We start from the raw sequence: 25,681 nt of genomic DNA, 5'->3' as shown, positions 1-25,681 counted from the left end.
CAGTAAATGCTCAAAAGTCTTTCCAGACGTGTGTATGGCCTAAGTTGTTCTGTGTCTTAATTCCTGACAATTTACTGGAAGGCATTGTAATTCTGTTGCTGGAAGGAGAATGAAAGTCGTGACCTCAGTGCCTGAGAGAATATGCAATACGTATGTGATATTTAGGCCAGGTAATTATGTAAGGGAGAAAGAAAAGCCAAATGACAGTCTACCCTTTTGCCTCTGTGCCAGCCAGTGCCTCCAAAACAGGAAGGTGGAGATCTGTGAGTCACTGGGGAAGGTGTTGGTGAGAAAGAGGGGAAAAGTCCTTCTGGAACAGTCATGCTCTCAACAGCCATGACTATTTCCGCAGTGTCATCGGCACTGATTACCAGCAGGATGTTGGGGTGGTTTCCTTGGCCCGAATACCTGGTTTGAGCTGGAAGAAGCAGCACTGCCAGTGAGGGGCAGCCCAGAGTCTGCTGTTTTATCCAGGGTGGGGGCGTGGGGCACTTGGTGGAGCAGGGGCTCTGGCCCCATGCCTCCCCTCCCTGACCGGGTGATCTTGGGGGATGATGCAGCCTGTGGCCAGGCTCTCCTCATGCTCATGTCTCCCACATTTGCCAGATTCCAGGAATCACCTAGGATGCTTTATCAGCAACATGAATTCTCAGACTCTACTGGAGATTTTGATTGAGTAGGTCTGGGATGGGGGCTGGAAATTTGTACAATTATCAAGTGACTCGGGTGATTATGATCATACTAACTGGGGAGACTGCTTTATGCCTCTTGAACGGTACCTCTACTAGGAAATGTTCAGAACCAGATGAGTTCAACTGAGCCTTGAACTTGCACTTGAACATCACTATCTACATGGTAAGATGAGAGGGACTTGAAGGTGTACTTACAGACAGCATGGAGCGTGCTGCCCATTTACTTTTTTACCTGTGTCTGTGATTCACAGGGGTGTCTTCATCTTCAAGTCCCCAGGAAAGTTTGTTGTTATAAGTGTTCCTTTGTAGGCAGTGAGGCTTAGTAAATGTTTACTGGTGGTGGCAGCGACAAAGCATTGCCCTGCGGGCTTCACTTTGTCATTTTTGTACAGAGCTCACTGCGGAAAGTGAATCCAGAAACTTTGTGGAAATCAGGGGCTTGAGGACACCTAGGAATTTGGGGAGCCTGGTGGATGGGTGCTTTCTAAATCCAACACCTGCTATTAACCTAGTGACTCATGGGCTCTTAGAAAGCAGGAGATGGGGCATTAGGAATGTGGAGCAGGAAGTGTATACTTATTGGTAAAATAGAATTACATATGCTAATGAGCTTTGGAAATTATCCTAATCATATTTGATGCTGATGCATGTTTTTCTTCCTTATTGAAATTTCAACTCAAGAAACATCAGTGGAGAGTCAGTCATAGCCAAAGAACTGCAAAGATTTGCAAGAATGCAAGAGTAAATCATTCAAGTCCTTACTATCAAGCCTGATAGAGAAAGCAGACATCCCAAAACTTACTAGGAGATGAGCCCAAGCAGATGGAGATAGAAAGGAAGATGTGATTTATTCTCAGAGTGTTTTTGTTCTTACACTTTCTTTTGCTGACAGATTTTCTATTTGGTGGGATAAATAATACTGAAACATGATAAAATGACACCAGACTGCTAGTGTGTTTCTTTGTCCACATGTAGGGAACATACAGGATTTTCCCTTTCCAGCTGTTGAAGGATATTGTCAGACTAGATGAGTTCACGGTGACTTTGCACTCTGTGCTTCTCATTCACTTCATAGGAACTTCGGTATCAGTCCATGAACTGGAGGGAGTGTCCGTCACATGAGTTCTGTTTTAGGCTCCTCATGTGATTATGTGGAGCCTTTTGGCAGACTTAGTGCCCTAACTCTTGTCGGCAATAGGCCTCCATGTGACTGCTAAACCCTTTCCCCAGCTGGACTTTGTTTGCCCAGGAGAAAAATCACTGATTAGATCAACTTTATGACACGTATGCTCCAGGCAGTTTCCCAGGTAGCCATCTGCAGCTAGAACTTAGAGAGACCATTCTCCCAGTATCATGAAGCATGAATACGATTGGTTCCCACTGGAGTTCCATGACTGTTGGAGCTGCCAGATCGTGAAGCCCACATGGGCAGGGACTTTTATCCAGTGTTGAATCTCCAGCATCTAGCAAAGTGCTAGTCTCATAGCCAGTGCTCAGTAAGTGTGAAGAAATGGATGAATGACACCCCCCTCCCCACACACACATCCAAGCAAGGGTCTGATAGACATTTTCTTTTCTCTTACAGTTCATATCAGGTGTTAGTGCTTCCCTTGGCCCTCCAAAGCACATTTGCTTGTGATTCTGAAGAGGCTGCTTCATTCTTTAGCAAAGCTTCTGAGGCCAGTGGATACGTGACTGCAGAACTGCTGGCCAAGGATATTCCTGATGATGCCATGGAGATATCTATTGGAGACAGGCTGTACTATGGGAAATATTATAATGCACCCTTGAAAACAGGGCACGATTACTGCATTATATTACGAATCACAAGTGAATGGAATGAGGTATATTTCTTTAAAAACTCTTGTGAATTTGATATTTTCCTCTTCATGTGAAATTTAAATATTTGAACATTTGTTTTCCCCGTATTTGAGATGAACACTGCATATGAGAACCATAAACATGTATCGAACCCTTTCACTTTATAAAGGAGGGGCAGGTGAAACCTTTCTGGAGGTGGATATTCTGAACTTGCTGCGGGAACCTGTTTGGATCTGTGTTTGGACTGAATTTGTTTTGTTTTTTTTCCTAAGCTTTATGGAATGCCCTCATCCCACTGCACTGGGGAAGCCTGAGCTGGAGTGGAACATCGAGATCTTTCTGCCACTTCCCTGTACTCCTGCCAGGCTGCTGCATTCCCTCATTCTCTGGGAAGCAGCAAGAGGGAGGGGCAGATTATGCTCAGCACTATTTTCTGCTTCCGTTACTTCCTTGGCTATTGCGTAAACCCCACTCTCATCTCTCAATCTTTAGAGAGTCTATGTGTTTCTAGCAGTGGTTCTTTCTTGAGACATGGGAACTCATGAGAAACACGGAAACAGGAGACATGTATACTCTTTACAGAATGAGTGATTATAATGAGCTGGACAAGCAGAACAGCCAGAGCTGGGTCCATCAGTCAGGGGTGGAAGAGCTTCTGGAAGGAGCATTGTCATGGTTGCCCTGGGAAAACTCAAAGTTTGATATCAGTTCATATTGGTTGGCAATGAAAACTAGAAAAATTCTATGAATAGAAGCATCTCTTGACTGATGAGTATGGGGCATCTTGCGTGTAAGGCTCATCACATGTTTAAGGCTGAAACATGCTATTAAATTTTGTATAGAACACAAGTCACATGTGCCATTATCATGTCTGATATAAAACTAAGACTATGTCCAGGTAGCAGAAAGGTCTGGGGGTGTTTTGTGGCAATTATGTAGGGATTAAGAATTGAAAGACTAAAGTCCAGAATATATTGCCCTTAACTTGTTGCAGAGGTCTTTATGACTGAGACAGGGCCTCCTTGCTAGAATATCACCTGGAGATCCTGACTTGGTATCTCTAGCCTTACACAATGCTGGCGGTAGAGTATGTGTGCAATTTAGAGATTGCTCAGAGCTGCTGTCTCAGGCCGGGACTTTGCTCTGGGAGGGTGTATTAGTCAGCTTGGGCTGCCATTTCAAACCTGCCAGTATTGCCCTGACTAGAGCTTTGTAAATTGGGAAGAATGAGTTTTCCAGTCCCCTCTTTTTGTTTTTCCTTTTATGTATCTGTCCCACTAAGTAACATTACCATGTTCCTAGTTGCCAATACAGAAAGTGAAAGTGACGTCGTGTCCGACTCTTTGTGACCCCACGGACTGTAGCCCACCAGGCTTTTCCCGTCCATGGGATTTTCCAGGCAAGAATACTGGGAGTGGGTTGCCATTTCCTTCTCCAGGGGATCTTCACGACCCAGGGGTTGAACCCAGGTCTCGCACATTGTAGGCAGATGCCTTACCATCTGAGCCACCAGGGAAGTCAATACAGAAATCTAGGAATAATTCTTGTCTTTCTTTTTCTTATCTTCTTGTGCAGTCCATTATCAAATTATGTCACTTATGTCACCTTAATGCCATTTAAAACCATCCTTTTCTCTCTTTCATTAGCACTGTTTAGCCTTTGACATCTCTGTCTGAACAGCACTTTTCTAACTCATCGTCTTGCCTCTTCTACCTATGCCCTTGTGCCATACTACTGCCATAGTGAGTTTTATAAAATGTAACATCTGATCAAGCCACTATATTTTAATGAGCTCCCTTCTTTATCTGGCCCTGTCAATGTCTCCCTTTAATACACTCAGTTCCCTAGTAACAGTCTTGCTTTTTGAGGTCCTTTTTCTTTCCCAGTATCTTGAAATATACCCTTCACTTTATTCTTGCATATTATCTTTTATTAAATGCACTGACGCAAGGCTTCCCAGGTGGCACTGTGGTGAAGAATCTGTCTGCCAATGCAGAAGACACAAGAGGGTTCGATCCCTGGGTCGGGAAGATCCCCTGGAAGAGGAAATGGCAAGCCATTCCAGTGTTTCTTGCCTGGAGAATTCCACTGACAGAGGAGCCTGGCGGGCTACAGTCTACAGGGCCACAAGGAGTCAGACATGACTGAACAACTGAGCTCAACAACCATCATCTAGAGAAGTATTCGTATGTCCCAGGCCTTCTCACAGCCTTGCCCATAAGGTGCATCACTGTGTCTTGCTGAACCTGGATGTGACCTTGGAATCCTCTTCAACGTCATTCTCCAGGCAGTCAGTGCCAGTTGCTGAGAGCTGGCAAGGGGAATGGAATTCGCCGGCATGCCTGCTCTTTCCCTGGAGTGTGTACTTGCTGAGAACCATTAGAAAGCTTTAGGGTCATCATTCCTAGGCTCACTTTTGTCTCTGTTGCCCTGCCAGACCCTTTGAATGCTTGGTGATCATAAGGCTAACTTGTAAGATGTTACAGCTGAATGAGACTTTTCGTTTTTGGCCACACTGTGCAGCATGCAGAGTCTTACTTCCCTGACCAGGGTTTGAACCAGCAACCCCTGCAGGGGAAGCACAGAGTCTTAACCACTGATTGTTTTTGCTGTTCAGTCGCTAAGTCATGTCTGACTCTTTGTGGCCCCATAGACTGCAGCATGCCAGGCTCCTCTGTCCCCCACTGTCTCCCAGAGTTTGCTCCAATTCATGTCCATTGAGCTGGTGATGCTATCTTAACCACTGAACCACCAGGTAGGTCCCCAGGGTGAGACATTAAACATCATGTTGTCCAAAATAAGAGATAAAACCCTGCAACTTGGAGGGCAAAGGTGTATTATTTAAACGGACATCACATGCCGCCCAGTTATATATGTTGCTTTACTTTCCTTTACAGGTGAGAAGAAGTGCCTGTGCAGTCTGGGCTCATGTAAAAGGTAAAACCATTTTCTGTCCTCAGGTCTCCTCTGTTCACTTGGCAGCATGAAGTGTCTGTTAATGAGATTTCTTTTTAAACTGTCACAGGTGATGGAAGCACATCTCAGACTAGCCATAGCTGAAAAGGATGGGGGCGGTGGGAGCGCAGGGAATCAGAACCCAAGTGGCATCGCCAGGAACTGGGACGGGGCTCTTAACACCACGAGTAGGACTCTCCCTTTCTCTCTGTCTCTCGTCTCCTCTGTTTCTAAGTGTGAGCTGGCTTCACTTTCTTCTACTGTGAACTATGCGGGGGGGGGTGCAGGATGGGCAGCCGCTGCCCCACGTTAGCCACGTCAGTGGGCACAGACTGCTTTTCAGTTCCAGGAGTCTCTTCTCCTAGGCAGGTGACTATCCATTGGAAGAATCACTGTTAAGAGGAGATGGGGTAGTGTGATCACCCTACCTGGGGTTTGGGGCTTACTGGCATGGCTGGTTGGGGGGGCAGATCAGTGTGATGGGCAATCCCACAAGGGTTGCATTGAGAGGGGCGTATGATCCCCATCAGGAAAATAGGAACAGCAAACCATGTTGACAGACCAAAGCAAAGAGCTACAATCAGTCCACTGCTTTCAACCATTTGGCTACTTCTCATGTACACGCGCACACACACACACACACAAATTTAGAAAAACATCCTCCATTAAGAAAGTGGAATTATCCTCCATGTAACCAAAAATGGAACCCAAGAGGAAGACAGTCCAAAGGTGGATCTGTACTAAATCCAGGTCCAAGACCAAGGGATGATCCATTCCTATTGACTTAGTACTTCTCATGATCTGCTTAGCAATCTGTGATTAAATGGCAAATTAAACTGTTCTCAAATCGCAATATATAATAGGAAAGGGAGAGGTGGATAATCACAATAAATACATTCATTTAGAAAGGAGAAAAAGGGCTTCCCTGGTGGTCTAGTGGTTAGGAGTCCGCCTTTCAGTACAGGGGACACTGGTTTGGTACCTGGTCCTGGAGGATCCCACATGCTGTGGGGCAGCTGAGCCTGTGAGCCGCCGTGCTCTGCAACGAGAGACCACTGCAACGAGAAGCCTGTACACTGCAACTAGAGAGTAGCCCCCACATGCTGCCACTAGAGAAAGCCCTCGTGATGCAATGAAGACTCAGCACAGCCAAAAAATAACTAACTAAATAAACAAAATCATTAAAAAGTGGGAAGAAAAGATAAAGAACCAAGCTGTGCAAGACTTCCATGGTGGTCCAGTGGTCAAGAATCTGCCTTCTGGTGCAGGGGACGCAGGTTCGATCTCTGGTTGGGAAACTAAGATCCCACATGCTGCAGGGCAACTATGCCCGTGCTCCGCAACTACTGAGCCTGCCACACTCTAGAGTTCATGCATTGCAACTAGAGAAGCCCAAAATGCAACAACTAAAGAAGCCTGCACACTGCAACTAAGACCCAGCACAGTCCCCTGCCCCCACCCCCCCAGCCCCGGCCTTCTCCTGCAAAAGAACCATGCAGTTGCCCGGGGACCAATACCAGTGACGCCATCCTGCTGGACAGGAAAAGCAAGCCTCTCCTGGGCTGGCAGCAGAATGGGTCACCTGCTCAGTCAGTTTGGCTGCCTCTGGCTCTGCCTGATTGATGGGAGAGCACCTTGTCCCTTTGCTCCAGAGCTCTCTCTAGAGATGCAGTGGGGAGGAGCCTGCTGAGGACCCTACAGCTCAAACCTTCTGCTTCTGGGGGGCAGTGATCTGGGTGGAGGAGTTGCCTTAGGGATTGAGCTACCACAGGTCTTGTTCACCAGGCTGGGATTTCCCTGGCAGGACATTTCTGTAAACCAGAGGGCAGCCAGCCACTGGATTTGACTCATAGGAATTCCATTAATTTGTAGCTAATACCAGAAATCTTGTCAAGTTTATGACCTTTTTGAATCTGGACCTTTTCCTCGTGGTTCATGCATCCTAGCAACTGGCTGAGGAATTCTGCTGTAGCCTGGAGTATCAGTTTAACTCCTTACATCTGTCCCTCACCTCAGAGCAGCATAAAACAATAGGCTGGGTTGGTTAGGAAAAGCCTGCATCACCTGCTTCCAGGAGGGATCCACTAGGTGGTGCTTTACAACTGGGGGCTGTGTTACCCTGTCGGTGGAGGGTACCTAGCAGGAAATGATTGGGGGAAACCTGGAGAACTAAGCTTCCTTTATTTGTCTGAAAGTGAAAGTTGCTCAGTCATGTCCAACTCTTTGCAACCCCATGGACTATATAGTCCGTGGAATTCTCCAGGCCAGACTACTAGAGTGGGTAGACTTACCTTCTCCAGGGGATCTTCCCAACCCAGGGATCAAACCCAGTTCTCCCTCATTGCAGGTGGATTCTTCACCGACTGAGCTATCAGGGAAGTCTGCTTATCCCCTAACCTAATTTCCCATCTTTTTATTTCTCATCACACCAACTTCCAACAAGGGTAGCGCACATGGCTTTTCATCTGAGCATTGAGCATTACCTGACCGTCAGCCGTCTTGGATTGTATATTGCCAGGTAGTGAGGGCCTCTCTCTCTTTCTTCAGTTTTCTTGTGAAAATAATTTACATATAATGTTGTGTGAATTTAAGGTGTTTACCAGGCTTCCCTGGTGGCTCAGAGGTTAAAGCGTCTGCGTGCAATGCAGGAGACCTGGGTTCAATCCCTGGGTCGGGAAGATCTCCTGGAGAAGGAAATGGCAACCCACTCCAGTATTCTTGCCTGGAGAATCCCATGTTCGGAGGAGCCTGGGGAGCTACAGTCCACGGGGTCGCAAAGAGTCGGACACAACTGAGCGATTTCACTCACTAAGGTGTTTAGTGTGATTTGATTCATGTATATACTGCAGAATGATTACCGCCATAAGGTTAGTTACTATCTCCATCACCTCGCATAATCACCTTATAATATGTAATTTATATATATATAAAATCTGTGCATATATGAATATTTAAGATCTACTCTCCTAGCAGCTTCCAAGTGTACAATACAGTACTGTTAACTGTAGCCACCACGCTATACACTAGATCCCCAGACCTTACCCATCTTACGTCTGGAAGTTTATACCCTTTGATCAATATCTCATTTCCCCTACCCCCCAGCCCCTGACAACCACCACGATACTCTGTTTCTGTGACTTCAGCTTTCTAAGATTCCATGTGTCATTGAGATCATACTGCATTTGTCTTTCTCTGTCTGATTTAACTTCACTTAGCATCACAAGTGAGGGCCTCTCTTAACAAAGATGTGCGCCAGTACATTTCTGCTTTCCGGTCAGCTAAGCTCCCGTTCTTGGAGTTAAATGATGGAGAAACAATCACACATTCCAACATTTGGAAATTTTTCTACCAATCCATTCCCAAAAGCTTAAAGGGCGGAAAGGAGTTCCTACAAGGAAAAGAGGTGTTTCTATCCAAAAAATGGAGGCATACAAGCATTGTGGATAGGCCCTTCAGAAACAATAGCTTCCAGAATCTACTACTTTCCACAGCTGTTTGGTGTAAGTAACAAACTCAAACTAGATAGAAGATATGGCCGAAGAGCTGGCCATGGTCATTTTACTGAGATTAACAGGAAAGATTTTGCTTTGGAAATATCTAAGTCATTTTTGGCAGTACCCTTTTCCCCTCATATTGAAAGAGAGTTTGAACCTTTAAATACAAGCTACTAGAAAGCTCTGAGATAATAGAAAACCCACTGTGGTGTTGAAATTCTGAAGGGGACGCTCGCACAGATACATCTATGTACAGGGTTTACTTGGGTGGCCACTCAACTGGCAGTCTCCTTTTGCCGAAGTTTTGGAGACTGCCTTTTCAGAAAGTAATCTGGAGAAAACTAGGATCCAAATTAGTCCTGAGATTGTTTTGGTTCACTCGTGCCAGTCAACAGCCCCATTCTTGCTTTTGCCCGCTGATGAATTGTGCTATTTCACCTTTCATACATTCCCCTAAGAGGGCTTTGTGATGACGACCAGGGAGCCAGCAGTGGGTTTGATGGGAAACCCATCAAGGGAGCCGAGGCCTGAGCTCCCTTGCCTGAGTCCTGCTTGTAATCAGTCGAGTGTCTTGTAAATTGTATTTAACTTGGCTGGTTCTACATTGCCTTCCTCCAAGATCTCTGCGATCCTTTCCAGCCACAAAGGACTTGAGCCTGTGTTTTCTTGAGTCATAGCACAAGATCATCTGATATGTGAGATGATGAGAAAGTGTACATTCTCATCAGGGAACATTCTTTAGTCACAGGCATGAAACCTCTGAGTCATTCATGACCCCTCCTCTTTCTCTTTTAGCCCACATTTTGCACTTGGGCAGGCCTCTCTGTCATTTCTGTGTTCACTCCCTGAGCAGAGGTCCTTGGATGACTGGCCAAGCCTATTTCTTATCTCCCACAAGAGTGTTCAGGGGTTCCCTCTTCCCTCCAGCCTACCCTGCTGCCCGACATGTTAATAAGGTGCAGGACTGCTTTTCTGGTTTCCCCTGGTGGTCCCTCCAGTGTTCTCCACTACTTCTTTTTTTAAAAAATTACTTTGGGGGGAATTTATGTATGTATCTTTTGGCTGCGCTGTGTCCCTGTTGCTGCACACAGCCTTTCTATGGTTGCAGTGAGTAGGGGCTGCTCTTTCTTACGGTGCACAGGCTTCTCACTGCGGTGATTTGTCTTGGGGAGTGCCAGCTCAGTAGCTGTGGTGCACAGTTTAGCTGCTCCGCGGGAGGGGGGATCTTCCTGGACCAGGGATCAAACCCGAGTCTCCCGCACTGGCAGGCAGATTCTTAACCACTGGCCGCCAGGGAAGTCCTGCCAGTACTTCTTAGTCTGGGGTCCAAGGCCTCAGTTGGACATCGATGTACCCTTCTGATTGCATCTCCATTCTTCTCCATTTAAACCAATGTGCCCATACTTCTCTGCCTATGTCCCTTTTTTTCTCTCCTGAATGTCTTTGCTCATATGATTCTGTGCTTACTTTCACCTGGATCACCCTATAATCTTCCTGCAATTTCTATTTATTACAGTCCCTCCTGTTCTTCAAGATTAAAATCAAATGCCATTTTCTCCTTGACACTTTAAAGATTTCCTCAACAGGACAGGATCTCTCTCCTCTCCCTCTCTTTAGCCATTCTACTGTACTTTCAAGCCACTGGTGCACTTATCTTTTCTCACTAGATTTCATACCCTTGAGGGACAGCATTTGAAGAGCGAGAGCAGTGCCTGGTAAGCATAGGTATTTAACCAAACTTTATTGGATTGGGTTGAATGATTACTGGGGAACTAGTAGTACAGTTTGATGAAAAATGAAGCATAGCAGGTGCAATACTATCAAATAAGCCAGAGAAGATTGACATCCAGATATAAGCCTAGTGGGTAGGAATATGTATGAATATGCTGTACCTGTGTATATATACATTCATACACACACACTCATTTTGAACCTTCATAATTGTAGTAGGTAGTATTCTCTTAATAATACAGCCTCACAAATTCCTGGTCCCTGGGGTACACCCACCTGCTCTTACTTATTCGTAGACTATTCTAGTTGTTGCTGTGAAAGTATTTAAAGATGTGACTGGAGTCCCAAATAGGGAGATTATCCAGGTGGCCTTGATCTTATCATGTGAGCCCTTTAAATCTGTGTCTAGAAGTCAGAGGGAGAAGGCAATGGCACCCCACCCCAGTATTCTTGCCTGGAAAATCCCATGGATGGAGGAGCCTGGTGGGCTGCAGTCCATGGGGCTTCGAAGAGTCAGAAACGACTGAGCGACTTCACTTTCACTTTTCACTTTCCTGCATTGGAGAAGGAAATGGCAACCCACTCCAGTGTTCTTGCCTGGAGAATCCCAGGGATGGGGGAGCCTGGTGGGCTGCCGTCTCTGGGGTCACACAGAGTTGGACACGACTGAAGCGACTTAGCAGCAGAAGTCAGAGACAGGGGAATTTGGAGGTTCCAAGGGAGAGATCCATTTGATATAAAGATTTCTCCTACTGGCTTTGAAGATGGGGAGGACCACATGGCAAGGATGCTGGCAGCCTACAGGAGCTGAGCCGCCCTTGGCTGACAGCCAGTAATAAAATGGGGACCTCAGTCCTACAACAGCAGGGAACTGAATTTAGCCCACAAGCTGCATGTGCTTGTAAGTATATTCTTCTCCAGAGACTTCAGAGGGAAATGCAGACCTCCTGCCATCCTTATTTCAGCTCTGTAAGACCCTGAGCTGAGAACCCAGTCAGTGTGCCTGAACTTCTGACCCACGGAACTGTGACCTGATAAATGGGTGCTACTGCTAAGTCTATGGTAATTTGTTAAGCTGCAAGAGAGGATGAATTCAATAATTTTACTGATTCATCAGGTTTTATTTATCTCTAAATTAGTTTTCTACTTTGATCTCCTTTGCCATCTTCTACTTCTCAGGAGTGACTTCCCAGATAGCACTAGTGGTAAAGAACCCGTCTGTCAATGCAGGAGACAGGACATCCAGGTTCAATCCCTGGGTCAGGAAAATCCCCCGGAGGAGGGCATGGCAGTCCACTCCGGTATTCTTGCCTGGAGAATCCCACGGACTGAGGAGTCTAGTGGGCTACAGTCCATGGGGTTGCACGGAGTCGGATGCCACTGAAGCGTCTTAGCATGCACACATGCACTCCTCAGGGGATCCAAGCAAGGGAACCCTGGAATAGCAGAGAGAAATTTAACACACTAAATAGAATTCACAGTACCATTATTTGCACCTTTTGGAGAACAGAATTGTTGCTTTCAGAAAATGACCCTGCTGGTGTAAATTCATGAAAAAAGTCTGTAACCATAGGAAGTCCTCAAGCTGTCACAAAATCTAAGAGTAGGAATGGGGCCTTTTAAACGGATTCTTCAGCACCTGTGATATTTCCATTAGTGAAGAGGTTAAAGATAAGGCCAGGGAAGCCCTGTCACTCCTTCTGAGCCCTATACCTCTTCAGGGAGCCACCCTACAGAGACTGGTTTAAGCCTAATGGATTAACTGGTTAAAGAACAAGTCACTGAGAATCTAGGATATACACATGATTCACTCGGGTTTCTAAAAGAATATTCTACAAGTGACTGAGAAGAAAAATGACATGAGATCATGGAAGGGAGGGTTAGCCAGATGGCAGAGCTTTGAAAAATGTAATACCCATTGGCTGGTTGTAAATTTTCTCAGTAAAAAATTAATGTGGGAAGTCCCTAAAGAAGCATGTGGCTATACTGTGATTGGATTGACTCAAGTTCGCAGAGTACATGTACAATGTAGAAAAAAAGACATAAAACCAGGAGCTGTTCTACCAGCAAGAATCGTGCCAATATTAGCAACAGTAACATTTGCAATTGCTTATGGTGTGCCAGGCACAGTTCTAACCTGTCTGAACTCAATTATTTCTCACAATAATCTCATAAGGTGGATACTGTGGCTATGATTCCCATATTATTGGAGCATCCCTCAATGGGGAAACTGAGGCCCAGAATGGCTGAATAACTTGCCCAAAGTCACACAGTTGGGAAGTGGTAGTGCCCAATACAGACTTGGTCAAGCTGACTGCAGTACTCAAGCTTTGAAATTCTTTTATATATTTGTGTCTATTTCTGAGCTTTTTTTAAATTTTATTTATTTTTGACTGCACTGTGTCTTTGCTGTGGTACATGGGCTTCTCATTGTGGTGGCTTCTCTTGTCGCAGAGCCCGGGCTCTAGAGCTCAGGCTCAGTAGTTGCGGCCAACAGGCTTAGTTGCCCCAAGGCGTGTGGAATCTTCCCAGACCAAGGATCAAACCTGTGACCTCTGCACTGGCAGGCGGATTCCTAACCACTGGACCACCACGAAAGACCCTGGGCTTTCTATTTTGTTCCGATGTATTCTTTCCTGTACTGATACTGTACTGTTTTAATATCTAGTCATTCAAGTCACTCCTGATTTTTTCTTTCTTAATTTCCAATTTAATCAGAGCGCCTCCTCCCGTTTTATAATATGGCTTCTTAAAAATGTGAAGGCCTTTTTCTTCTGAATACCAAAAGTAGCCAGGCAACATGCATCATGCTTTTCTAGAAAGTCTCTTGAAAACACTTTCTGAGGGAATCGTTTGCCTGGCTCTTTAGGAAAAGGTGTGTCTACTCTGCTTTTGCTGTGCTGGCTCCTCTGGAGAGTCTCCAGTAGAATGACACGGCTCTCAGCCTGGTTGTAGAGATCTGAGCCACGCCAGGCTGTAGATTTCTGCAGTGACGGAAAGGTTTTAAAAGTGTGTTGTCCAGCGTGGTTGCCATGCGTCACAAGTGACTGCCAGGCACTTGAAATGTGCACTTAAAAGAGTGTGACTGAGAAACTGAATTTTTGTTTCAAATTTTTAAAATTGAAGTATAGCGGACTTTCAATGTTGTGCCAATCTGCTGTTCAGCAAAGTGACTCGGTTAAGCGCATATAGACATTCTTTTTTATATTCTATTCCATTCTGGTTTACCATAGGAGAGTGAATGTAGTTCCCTGTGCTGTACAATCGGACCTTGTTGTTTGTCCATTCTGAATGTGTGGTTTGCATCTCCCAACCCCAGACTCCCAGTCCATCCTTCTCCCTCCCCTTGGCAGCCATAGGTCCATTCTCCATGTCTCTGAAACTGTTTCTGTTTTGTAGATGAGTTCATTTGTGCCGTATTTTAGATTCCACATTGTAAGAGATATCCTGTGATGTTTGTCTTTCTCTTTCTGACTCCCTTCGCTTAGTGTGATAATCTCCAGTTATGTCCGTGCTGCTGTGCATGGCATTGTGTCGTTCTTTTTTATGGCTGCGTAGTATTCCATTGTATATATGTGCCACATCTGTATCTGTTCATCTGTCCGTTGACATTTAGGTGGTCTCCATGTTTGGGCTATTGTGAATAGTGCTGCTCTGAACACAGGGGTGCATGCATTTTTTTGAATTGTAGTTTTATGTGGGTATATTCCCAGGAGTGGGATTGTTGGATCATGTGGTGATTCTAATTTTAGTTTTCTGGGAAGCCTCCATATCGTTTTCCACAGTGGCTATACCAACTTATAGCATAGAACTATTTCAATTCCCACCAACAGTATAGAAGGGTGCCTTTTCTCTATACCCTCTCCAACATTTGTTATTTGTAGGCTCTTTTTTTTTTTACAGTATGATATATTGGTATAATTGGTAAATTAGAATTTCCTCTTTATTTTTTAAATCAAATTTATTTATTTATTTTTAAATGAAACAAAGATGAATTTTTTAATGATAAAAAGTACAATTCACAAAGAAGATAGACATCATAAACCCTTAGACCCCTGACAACAAGGAAACAAAGATACATAAAGCAAAAATCAGAAGAATTATAAGAGAAAAGAAATAATATATACTCATAGTGAGACATATTAACATTGATCTGAGAATATTTTATCAAGTGCAGAAAAAATAAGAATAGGAACATCTTGAATGATGTCATTAATAATTTAAATATAATAGATTTCTATTAATCTTATATCCTGTGCCTAGTTGTGCTTAGTTGCTGTGCTTAGTTGCCCAGTTGTGCCTGACTCTTTGCTACCCTGTGGACTGTAGCCTGCCAGGCTCCTCTGTCCATGGGAATTCTCCAGGCAAGAATACTGGAGTGGGTTGCCATCCCCTCCTCCAGGGGATCTTCCCAATCCAGGGATCGAACCCAGGTCTCCCGCATTGCAGGCAGATTCTTTACCATCTGAGCCACCAGAGAAGCCCAAGAATATTGGAGTGGGTAGCCTATCCCTTCTCCAGGGAAACTTCTCAACCCAGAAATCAAACTGAGGTTTAACAGGTGAGCTACCAGGGAAGACCCAATCTTATATCCCACAAAATTTTAAATGTATTTTGTATCTCATATGCTGTTATTAGATGTCCATAGGACATTTAGACGGAGAAGGCAACGGCACCCCACTCCAGTACTCTTGCCTGGAAAATCCCATGGACGGAGGAGCCTGATAGGCTGCAGTCCATGGGGTTGCTAGGAGTCGGGCATGACTGAGCGACTTCACTTTCACTTTTCACTTTCATGCATTGGAGGAGGAAATGGCAACCCACTCCAGTGTTCTTGCCTGGAGAATCCCAGGGACAGGGGAGCCTGGTGGGCTGCCGTCTCTGGGGTCGCACAGAGTCAGACACGACTGAAGTGACTTAGCAGCAGCAGCAGCAGGACATTTAGAGAAAAATTGGCTATTTGTAGATTTTTTAATGATGGCCATTCTGACTGGTGTGAAGTGGTACCTCATTGTAGAAACTGAATTTCAAATCTAATTTAATTTAAATTAATTTAGATTTAGATAGCCACATGGGGCTAGTGGCTACTGTGTTAGACAGCACAGAATTGATGTTGAAGTGGTTAAGAGTTCTCAAACATACTACATTCACTGCCAGGGAATTAAGTCATCTCTGTTTTGAGGGTCTCAAGCTCAAGGGCTATTTTTCCTCTTAAGCTTCTCTCCCCTTACCGTAGCAGATATTTGCTTTTGCTGTTTTCAGCTCTTCCAAGGCAGTGCTGGGTTACCTAGGGGGTGGACTAAGCATATGCCTGGGGCACCAGTAAAAGGAGGGTACAGAAAAATGAAATACGGTTGGCCCTCCGTGTCTGCAGTCTCCACGTTCATGGATTCAATGAACTGTGGATTGAAAATATTCAGAAAAAGTAATTCCAGAAAGTTCCAAAAAGCAAAAATTGAATATGCTGCACACTGGCAACTGTTTACCTAGCATTTACTTTGTTTTTACAGCTATTTACATAGCATTTGTATTGTATTAGGTATTATAGTTAGTCACTCAGTCGTGTCCAGTTCTTTGTGATTCCATGGACTGTAGCCCACCAAGCTTCTTTGTCCATGGAATTTTCCAGGCAAGAGTAAAGTAAAAATAATAATGATAATAATAAATTAAAAAAAAAAAAGAATACTTGAGTGGGTAGCCATTCCCTTCTTCAGGGGAACTTCCTGACCCAGGGATCAAACCCTGGTCTCCTGCATGGCAGGCAGATTCTTTACCGTCTGAGCTACCAAGGAAGCCCATAATCTGGAGATGAATTAAAACGTACAGCAGGTTATAAGCAAGTGCTGTACCATTTTACATAAGGGACTTGAGCATCTAAAGATTTCGGTATCTGAGAGGGGCCCCAGAAGATCCCCCATGGTATTCCAACAATGACAGCTGTAACAAATCATCTGGAAGTTTTTGGAAATGGATGCCCATCCTTAAACTTATTCCATGGCTTGCTGGCATTATTTTTTAAATTCTATGTATGTAGTCAGCCTCCCGAGATCTTAAAGTCTGGTGGCTCCATTGTACAGATTTTTGTTCTTCCAAAGAGGAATTTGAACTACCACAGCCCGAGGCCCCAGCATCATCAGCCTGTGGAGGAAAGATCTGGTCTGAGCCCCCTGACTTTGGGGAAAGAATATGGACCACTTTGCTGCAGATAAAGCTGGATTGAGATCTGCACTGGGAGAGCATGGTGCTGTGGTCAAGCAAAGACCCCAGGGTCAGGCAGCTTGGGTTTGAGTGCCGGCTCTATCATTTAGTAGCTGGGTGACCTTGGGGGAGTTTCTTAACCATTCCATGTCTAGGTTCTTCTTCTATAAAATGGGAATAATAATAGTGCCCAGTGTAATAATACTTGGTGCTATTATCGTGGTACCCAGCGGGTGGTTAGGAGAGGTTTTTCGATCAGTGTCTGGCACATAATAAGTGGTAAGTAAGTGCTTGCAAATTAAAATGAGGCCTTTAGTTTGGAACATGATCCTCTGATTTAGTCATTTGGCCCAAATGTGCGACTCAAATGTGGGTGTTTTCCCGTTAACAATCAGGGATCTCCCTGGAGTTGGCATGCGAGGCACCCCCAAATAGAACATATGAATGCCTTTCAAAGAGTTTTTACATCAATTTTCTTATTTTATCCTCATGGCAACCTGCTGAACAGAGCAGGGAGGTAGCACCCTTATTGATGTGTGGGAAAAGTGACAGATGACTCTACTCAACAATTTGTTTGCTGTATTTGACTACCAAGCTAAACTACCATATTTGGAGCAAAACTCCAAATGATGTCAGAATGACATCCTCCTCAAGGGAAAGGAAATCTGCCCATAAAAGCTGATCAAGTGGAATTGACTTGAAGGAGGATGGGCACACGAAGAAGTATGCATTTGTGTGCCCCGAAAAGATCAGCTTTTATCCCTTGAAGTTACATTCAAGTTAGAATGTGGCCTAGTTTTTATGCTCCCTTTTCAAAAGTGCCATGGGACAGTGTTTCCCTGATGCCCTGTTCTCAGGGCCAGCTCAAGGGGCCCAGAGGCGCTCTGGGCCTTCTGGGGATGGCTTATTAAACAGGGTCAAGCTCTGGTTAATGCAGAGTGAGCGCAGGTAGTCCAGCTCCTGGGAGCGCCGTGATTCCGGACGCTGTGGGCTCACGGTGTGGTTGTCGTCTCACAGGTTCATCGCTCACACTCTTGCTGCCTCAGATGCTGGGCGTTGGGCTGGGCTCCGTGGCTGTCGTGATTGTCCTCGCATCCCTCTCCTTCTCAGCAGTGTGGTATGTGAGACCGTCATTTTTGAGAAATGAGTGGAATGGAGGGAGGAGGGGGTTGGAACAGTGAGGAACAGCTGGGATCGAGGAGGGTCAAAGAGGGTGTGGGGGGCAGTTGTCCTGCGCTCCACAGATACTCAGCAGGTGAAAGGCATGAGTGACTCTGCACCTTGGGTGGGGGCAGGGTCGGATGGGGAATGCCCTCCAGTCCCAGGAAAAGAGCAAGGTCAGTGATGGCTCCCTGGCCGCCCACACACGTGGCAGGTCTCCCGGGCTGCTTCCTGTGCACATGGGGATCGCCATGGGAAAACCAGCGTGTGTCAGTGAACTCTCTTTTCCTCCTCTGTGTCTAGATCGCCGGCAGGCACTGTCTGAAGGGGACGCTCTGCTGCTGGAGCAGATGGCGTGACAGCTTCTCAGGGGTCTGCGCAGACGCCCCGTGTGTGCGTGGACCTGCAGTCCCATTCCTAGATTCAAGACAGTCACTATCTCTTTGGCATCCCCCCAAGGAGGACACTCAGGAATTGCTGCTGTCTTCCCTGTATCTCTGAACCTGAGAACCTTGATGTACTGTGTGATATTGACCCCAGGCTGCAGGTCACTTGGGCTGGGCCTGTGTTCTCCTCCAAGTGATGCCTGAGGGTCTCTGCCTCTTCCTTCAGAGCATCTCTGTTATGAATTCAGAATCTGTTCTTTTACAATAAGTAATGACATAGCCAGGCTTCCCTTATAGCTCAATTGGTAAAGAATCTGCCTGCAGTGCAGGAGACCCAAGTTTGATTCCTAGGTTGGGAAGATCCCCTGGAGAAGGAAATGGCAACCTACTCCAGTATTCTTGCCTGGAGAATCCCATGGACGGAGAAGCCTGTCAGGCCATAGTCCATGGGGTTGCAAGAGTAAGACATGACTTAGTGACGACACCGCCACCAGTGAGATACATGGAGATGTGGGCTAGAGTTTGACTCTAGGAGGGACATCAGTGCGAAGGATAGAGATCATGGCTGAGGCAAACATGTCAGACACTTTAGAAGCACCCCTTTTCCTGCAGTTAGTGACCCACTAACTAGAAAGCATGCTAGCCTGGGACTTCCCTGGTGGTCTAGTGGTTAAGACTCCATGCTTCCACTGCAAGGGACATGGGTTCCTTCCTGGTGGGGGAACTAAGATGTTGTGTGGTGTGGCCAAAATGAATAAATAAAGTGTTTTAAAATACTGAAAAAAGGGAAGAAAGAAAAAGAAAGTATACTATCTTGGCCATTCCGGTAAGTTCCTTGCAGTGTCTGGTAGGCAGCCATTACTTTGATACAGTTCCCTTTGTCTTATATGTATTCAAAAGCCATGAGTCTTCTTCCAGTTAAAAAATATTCTGTTAACTTAGTTCTCTTCCACATGAACGTTTATAGCAGCCTTGATTAAATTTTTTATCACTGCTTCCTAAAAATGTGCTTTAGATTGAGGGTTCGTGTGATAACAATAGGTCGCGATAGTATGAAGCCCGTGGCCAGAGCCTCTGTGTTTACAGGAGAGGGGAACAATGTGGTTGACATGATCCTGCGTTTTATCTACAACATCAGTGACTATGAGTGTTACTTTATCACTAACCATGACACATTAGGTGTTAAACAATCTTGGGCCCGTTGTCAATATGCTGAATTGACGGATGGAGTGGATTCGATTTGACTTTTGAAGCCCGAATCAGTGTTCCTGAACTTTCCTCCCTAAACTACAGGGTAACTCCAAGGCTCAGCAAGTCAGGAATGGAGAAGGACAGAGCCTTGTGGCTTCTCTAAGGGACAGTGGTGTCCTCTTCCACCTTCTCCCTTTCTCTCCAGGCCTGGAGAATAGAGAACTTGGGAAGAAGGTGGGGGGCAGCTTATTGCCCAGCTCGGGGTGTAACATAGATGAATGTGGTTCTAGAATTGGGCAACACTGGGGTCCTAAAGAAAAGGGACAGCCTTTCTAATGTGGTGGGCTGGCATATGCTCCACTGGCTCCCTGGGCATCAGTGAGGGGCACATCTAAGCAGCCTGGGCTTTTGGGCTGATGAGGAGACACGGGCAGAAATAGAACAGGTGAAAGCTCTCTATGAAGCTGCTCCCAGCCCAAGGCGTATCTTCTCAACAGCAAAGAGTCAGAGAGAGTGAAGTGGTACCGAGACGCTTGGGTTTTCAAGGTCAGCTGTCGGCCATGCCCCTGACCAGCACTGGACAGTGTTAGGAATAGTTGTCCTTTGTCCTGAGGTACCAGCTCAGGCTGCAACTTAGGATCAACATGAGAACCACGCCTGCCCTCATCTCAGGTGAACTATAGAGTAGAACTCTCAACAGACTAATACAAAAAGCTTCCTACTTTTAATTTTTATGTGCAGCAATTCACATTTAGACTGTTTTCACAGCTCTTGGGTTAATTTCGGGAATCATTACAAATTCTTGCAGTTAGTATTGAGTAAGGTCCCTGATGAGTAAGGATTTCCCTCCAAAGCCCCCTCTGTTCAAAGAATCTGAGCCTCCTCCCCTCATTATTATCTATTGCCAGTTCTGTGAATACCGTATGTTTCTGTAGGTCCCCCTAATATCCAGTCTCAAATTAACTGCCAAAGAAGCTACAGTTGTCCATATGGGAACTTAGCATAACTGTTGTTGAAAGGAAGAAATCCCATTTGCTTGGTGTCAAAAGTGTCTACCTAAAACAACTAACAAAATACGAAGTAAAATGTACTTCTGGGTACGTGCAGAAACGTAAAAGCAGTTCATGAAAGAGTACTGAAATAGCAAAAACATAGACTTTGCTGCTTCTTCTGAGTGTTCCAGATTATAACACAGAACTGCTTGGTGTTAATACTTAACAGAAGCAGGCGCTGAACATTTGCAAAAAAGATGCACCATTTTCCTGCAGTTCTTTCCTGACCATTTTCTCATACACATGAAGGCAGCTTTAAGTTCTCTGAATTTACCTGGTTAGCTTTACCACAGCACCATCCTTTTTTTCCCAAGTGGATTCCTGGCTAAGGCAGGAGAGCATCACAGGAGACCAATGGTGAGTCTTCCTGTAAGCATTCAGCATCCTTCTGTCGAAAGAGTTGAGGGCCACTAAATAAAGCTTGGTCCTCAAGTAGAGATGGAGAAAGGCTCTTTTCTTAACAGTCTTGGTGACAGTGTATAGAGGTGAGTGCTAAGATTTAGTCTTGAGTGCCCTAATAAATTAAAAATAAAAATTGGAGGGTTACCTGGCTGACTTTTTGTTTTTGTTTTTGGTGCCCATAGTTTTTATTTATCTCCACCATAGTTTTTGTTTATACATGTTTTTTCATTCCATCCTCACAGCAGTTTTCTGTGATGGGAAGCTCGTGGGTTATCATTTCTCCATTTCAAAATGTAGAGATAGGTTCTTACAGATACGTAACTTCAGTTGTGGGGCCAAATATTCTGGCAGGAAGTCCACTTCTCATTTGGGATTTGACAGGACCATTTGATTCTTGGGGGAGTCAGGTTTTTATATTTCCAAACCATGTATATATATATAACAATATATATACTGTTACTGCCTTTAGTATTGTAGCACCTGCGCCTTTTTATACTTATTTTTTCACTGTAGATACCTTCCCTCACCACTTCTAGAGGGAGCCATAAAAAAAACAAAATAGATGGAGGTTAATTAGGGGAAATAGGTAATTGTCCACCCATAACTCCAGACCTGTAATTGCATCTGGGCCCTTTAAGATGAAGACCAGAGCAGAACTGATTATCTTTGACATTCCGCAGTAGCTTGGAAAAAAGTTAATATTTAAATTGATTTTAAAGGAAGTAAAAATAGAATTCTCAAGGCTCCCTTCATATTGCCAACTCATATTTTGATTTCCTACACCTTTAATTTTTCCATTTGATTCACCAAAGAGAAAGCCAGTAGTAGTAGAAGTCAATCAAATGGTATTTTTAAGGACTGTTTGCCTCCTACAGCCTTTGTTGGTTAAACTCAAGTGCTCAGTTTTGGAGAGGAAAGAGGGTGTGCCTTTTTGTGTGTCTGTGGGTAAGTGATTCAGTGAGGCAAATCAGTTTTAAGAAGAGTGCATGCCCATTGTCTCAGAGAGAATGGATGAGTCATTTTGGTGATATATGTGTGTGTGTGTGGATATGGCTATGTTTCCATATCCATACTTTGTGGGCACAATTAAGGGTTACCAAAACGGCGTCAAGCAAGGCATATGGTTTCTAACATGCTTCTTCTCCATCAACATATCCTGGCCACATTTTTTTCAGGTCAAGAGTAACAGCATTAAAAGTTGGTACCATAATTTATTTAACCAATACTCTGTTGTGTGTTGTGTATTTAGAGTGTTTTCAGATGTTTACTATCTTTATATGTCTCTATACAGTTGCATACAATGATCATTCAGGCTAAATTCCTAGACACGAAGTTGTCAGAATGAAAACTGTATACATTTTAGATTTACTACGTATTATCAGAGGAATCTCAAAGAAGGTTTATGCCAGTTTATGCTCTCACCGGCGGGAAGCCTCAACACAAGTGGCATCACTGATATCCTTAATCTTGATTAATCTGGTAGGTGGAAAATGACCGTCCAATGCTTTGTTCTCATTTCTCTATTTTGCATGTTGATGGTCCTTTGTAATTCTGTTGGGGTGCCTTTTTTTTTCCTCAGTAGTTGGCTTGAATCTTATATTGATTTGAAAAAGCTCTTTGTACTATGGCAATTTTCACTCTTAACTGTCACCTATGTTGTAAACACATTTTCTACTTTATCACTTCCCTTTGACCTTGTTTGTGTCATACATTGCCACAAAAAAACTTTAAATCTGTGTAGTCAAGGGTATCAGTCTTTTTTCTTATGTATTTTGCCCTTGGAACCATGCTTAGAAGGACCTTCCAATCTCAAGATAATAACTGTAATTCAGCAATTAAAAAAAATTGAAGTCTTTAAATGTTCTGAAACTTATTTTAGTATAAGGAGTGAGGTTGGGAGGGGTCTTTTTTATTTTTATTGTTGCTAAATGGTTTAGCCAGTTGTTCTACATATATTCCTTGACGGCTGTTTTTTTCTCTGGTGATTTGACTCATATACTGAATCAAATACTAGAGTCTATTTCCGAACTTTCTCTTTTGTTGTACTAATTTATCTCTATGGGGATACCACCTGCTTTGAGTTTAAAATAGGTTTTTGTTTTTTTAATATCAAGTGAAAATGAGTTACCACCCTTTTTCTGTTAATTCTCAAAGTATCTTCAGGTTTTATTATATATTTATTCATGTATACATATTTATTGTATGTAAACTAAAGAATTATTTGGTTAAATTCCTCCCCCCCCCCAGATCTTCATATTTTTCTTGGGGATGTATTAAATAAAGAGTACTTCTATCCCAGAACATGATATGTGTCTCCATTTAGTGTTTGTGTGTGTTCCTGTCTAGCATATTCTAATTTTTGACTTGGGCTTCCTGGGTGGTTCACTGGTAAAGAGTCCATCTGCCAATGCAGGAGACATGGGCTCGATCCCTGGGTCTAGAGGATCTGTTGGAGAAGGAAATGGCAACCCACTCACATTCTGCCTGGGAAATCCCATGGACAGAGGAACCTGACATGCTACTGCCCTTGGGGTCACAAAGAGTTGGACATGACTGAGCAATTGAGCACAGCGCAGCACAGTTTTCAACTTACAAGCTGCTGCTGCTAAGTTGCTTCAGTCGTGTCCGACTCTGTGCGACCCCATAGATGGCAGCCCACCAGGCTCCTCTGTCCCTGGGATTCTCCAGGCAAGAACCCTGGAGTGGGTTGCCATTTCCTTCTCCAATGCATGAAAATGAAAAGTGAAAGTGAAATTGCTCAGTCATGTCCGACTCCTAGCAACCCTATGGACTGCAGCCTACCAGGCTCCTCCATCCATGGGGTTTACCAGGCAAGAGTACTGGAGTGGGGTGCCATCACCTTCTCCGAACTTACAAGCTAACTAATGCTTATTTTTGGTTGTGTGTATCTAGATATTTTATATCTTATTATCCTGAACTCTTGAGTCATTACCTCTGATCCTGCCCTTGAAAGTGCAGCATCCCACAGCCTCTTACTCCAGGCATTGTTGGAATTCTCTTCCCCTGGAGTTCTGCCATTTTGGGAAGAAGTCACATCAAGATGGGACTCCAGCTCGGCTGTCTACTTGACCCACAAAAACTCACAGACCCTTGTCAGGCCAAACAAGGGATTGCCCCACCATCACAGACCATTTCAACCACAGACTTCAGTTTTTGACCTATTTGACCCTTTGCCCTCTAGTAGTGGAGTGCAGCTTCTACTGCGTTCCAGCGTAGTTCCCACTTTTCTTTCCTGCTCTTGGCCTGATAGGCTCAGCTTTCAACCCTTGGGTTTCTTATGCCTGGAATCAGATACCAGGCACTGTGTCCTCTGACACAAAGTCTCTGAGTGGAGGTTCCCCTTGAAGCTCCTCTTTCCCGACTTGCCCTAAGGAAAGTCTGCTTACCTCCTGCCATCTTTCCCCAAAGAACTTTCTTTTAGCCTTTTCCACTTTAAACCACTTTACAACCTGGGTATTGGGCTAACGGTCACAAGACCACTCGAAAAATCCTTATTTTAGAATATGGGAGTGCATGCAACCTATTCTTTTCAATTTTTCTGAAATTTGATCACAGTGAAAAGAGTCCAAGTTGAGGCCAAATGATAGAAAAATACAATTCACAGAAAAATCAAAATGGCTCCTAAACACAAGAAAAGATGTTTAATCTTACTTTTAAGAGAAATGGAGACTTTCCTGGAAGTCCGGTGGTTAAGATTTCATCTTCTAATTCAGGGCATGAGGGTTCAATCCCTGGTTGGGAAGCTAGGATCCTGCATGTCTCATGGGCAAAAAACCAAAACATAAAACAGAAGCAATATTGTAACAGATTCATTAGGGACTTTTAAAATGGTCCGCATCACTCAATGGCTAATGTGATGTTTTCCTACATAATGAGAAGACAAAGTGAAGGAAGGGAAGCAAAATTCCTCAAGGTACCACTGCGGTGCAGTTCCGGTTAGAACTGTTGAGGACTGAGTGGATGATTGATTTGGTGTTCAGGAAATAAGGTTTGCGGCAGGACTGGAATGCAAATAGATTTTTGTTGTTTTAGGTAATTTATATCATATGCTATCTTTTAGGTAAGAAAGCGGAGGAATGAGAATATGTATTCAATTTTATATAAAGAAACACTGGAATGATGGCAATGAATTGATGAAAATGATGAAAATGGTTATAAATGGATAGACTGGGGAAATAAATGGTCCACATTAAAAAAAAAAAAAACCAACCTTAAGGAAAAAGAAAAGTGCAAGTTAGTGAGATATCATTTCTCACCTATCAGTTTGGGGAAATTCAGAGATTTAACAACACACTGTCTTCTGAGGCTGTGGGGAAATAGGTACTCAAACGTTGTTAATGGGAGTATAGAATAGTTCAGCCTTTATGGAAGGGAATCTGGCAATAGTTACTTTTGTCCAGCTTCTATTGTTCTTAGCTCAGCAGTCGCACCTCTGGGACCTATTCTATGGTTTCACTTGCACATGTTGCAAATGACGCATGAACAGGATTATTTATCATGACATGGCTTATAATAACAAAAGCTTAGAAACTACCCAAATGCCTCCCAAGAGGAAACTAGTTGCATGAACTATGATA

General features: G+C 44.3%; 1 protein-coding gene across 1 annotated transcript in view; it reads left to right on the top strand.

Annotated features, from left to right (window-relative positions):
• The window catches only part of SUSD1 (sushi domain containing 1), a 135,131-nt gene extending 111,742 nt beyond the window's left edge, over window positions 1-23,389 (top strand). The window contains exons 14-17 of the mRNA XM_040239531.1: window positions 2,278-2,536; window positions 5,411-5,450; window positions 17,909-18,008; window positions 18,356-23,389. Of these exons, the coding sequence (XP_040095465.1) occupies window positions 2,278-2,536; window positions 5,411-5,450; window positions 17,909-18,008; window position 18,356 (400 nt within the window). The 3' untranslated portion in view covers window positions 18,357-23,389. The remainder of the gene's footprint in view (window positions 1-2,277; window positions 2,537-5,410; window positions 5,451-17,908; window positions 18,009-18,355) is intronic.
• Window positions 23,390-25,681: the final 2,292 nt, after the last annotated feature.

The sequence above is a fragment of the Oryx dammah genome, unplaced genomic scaffold (assembly GCF_014754425.2).
Source record: "Oryx dammah isolate SB20612 unplaced genomic scaffold, SCBI_Odam_1.1 HiC_scaffold_1, whole genome shotgun sequence".
Lineage (NCBI taxonomy): Eukaryota > Metazoa > Chordata > Mammalia > Artiodactyla > Bovidae > Oryx > Oryx dammah.
Note: the sequence above shows the minus strand (reverse complement) of the source record. Positions and strands in the feature narration are given on the sequence as shown.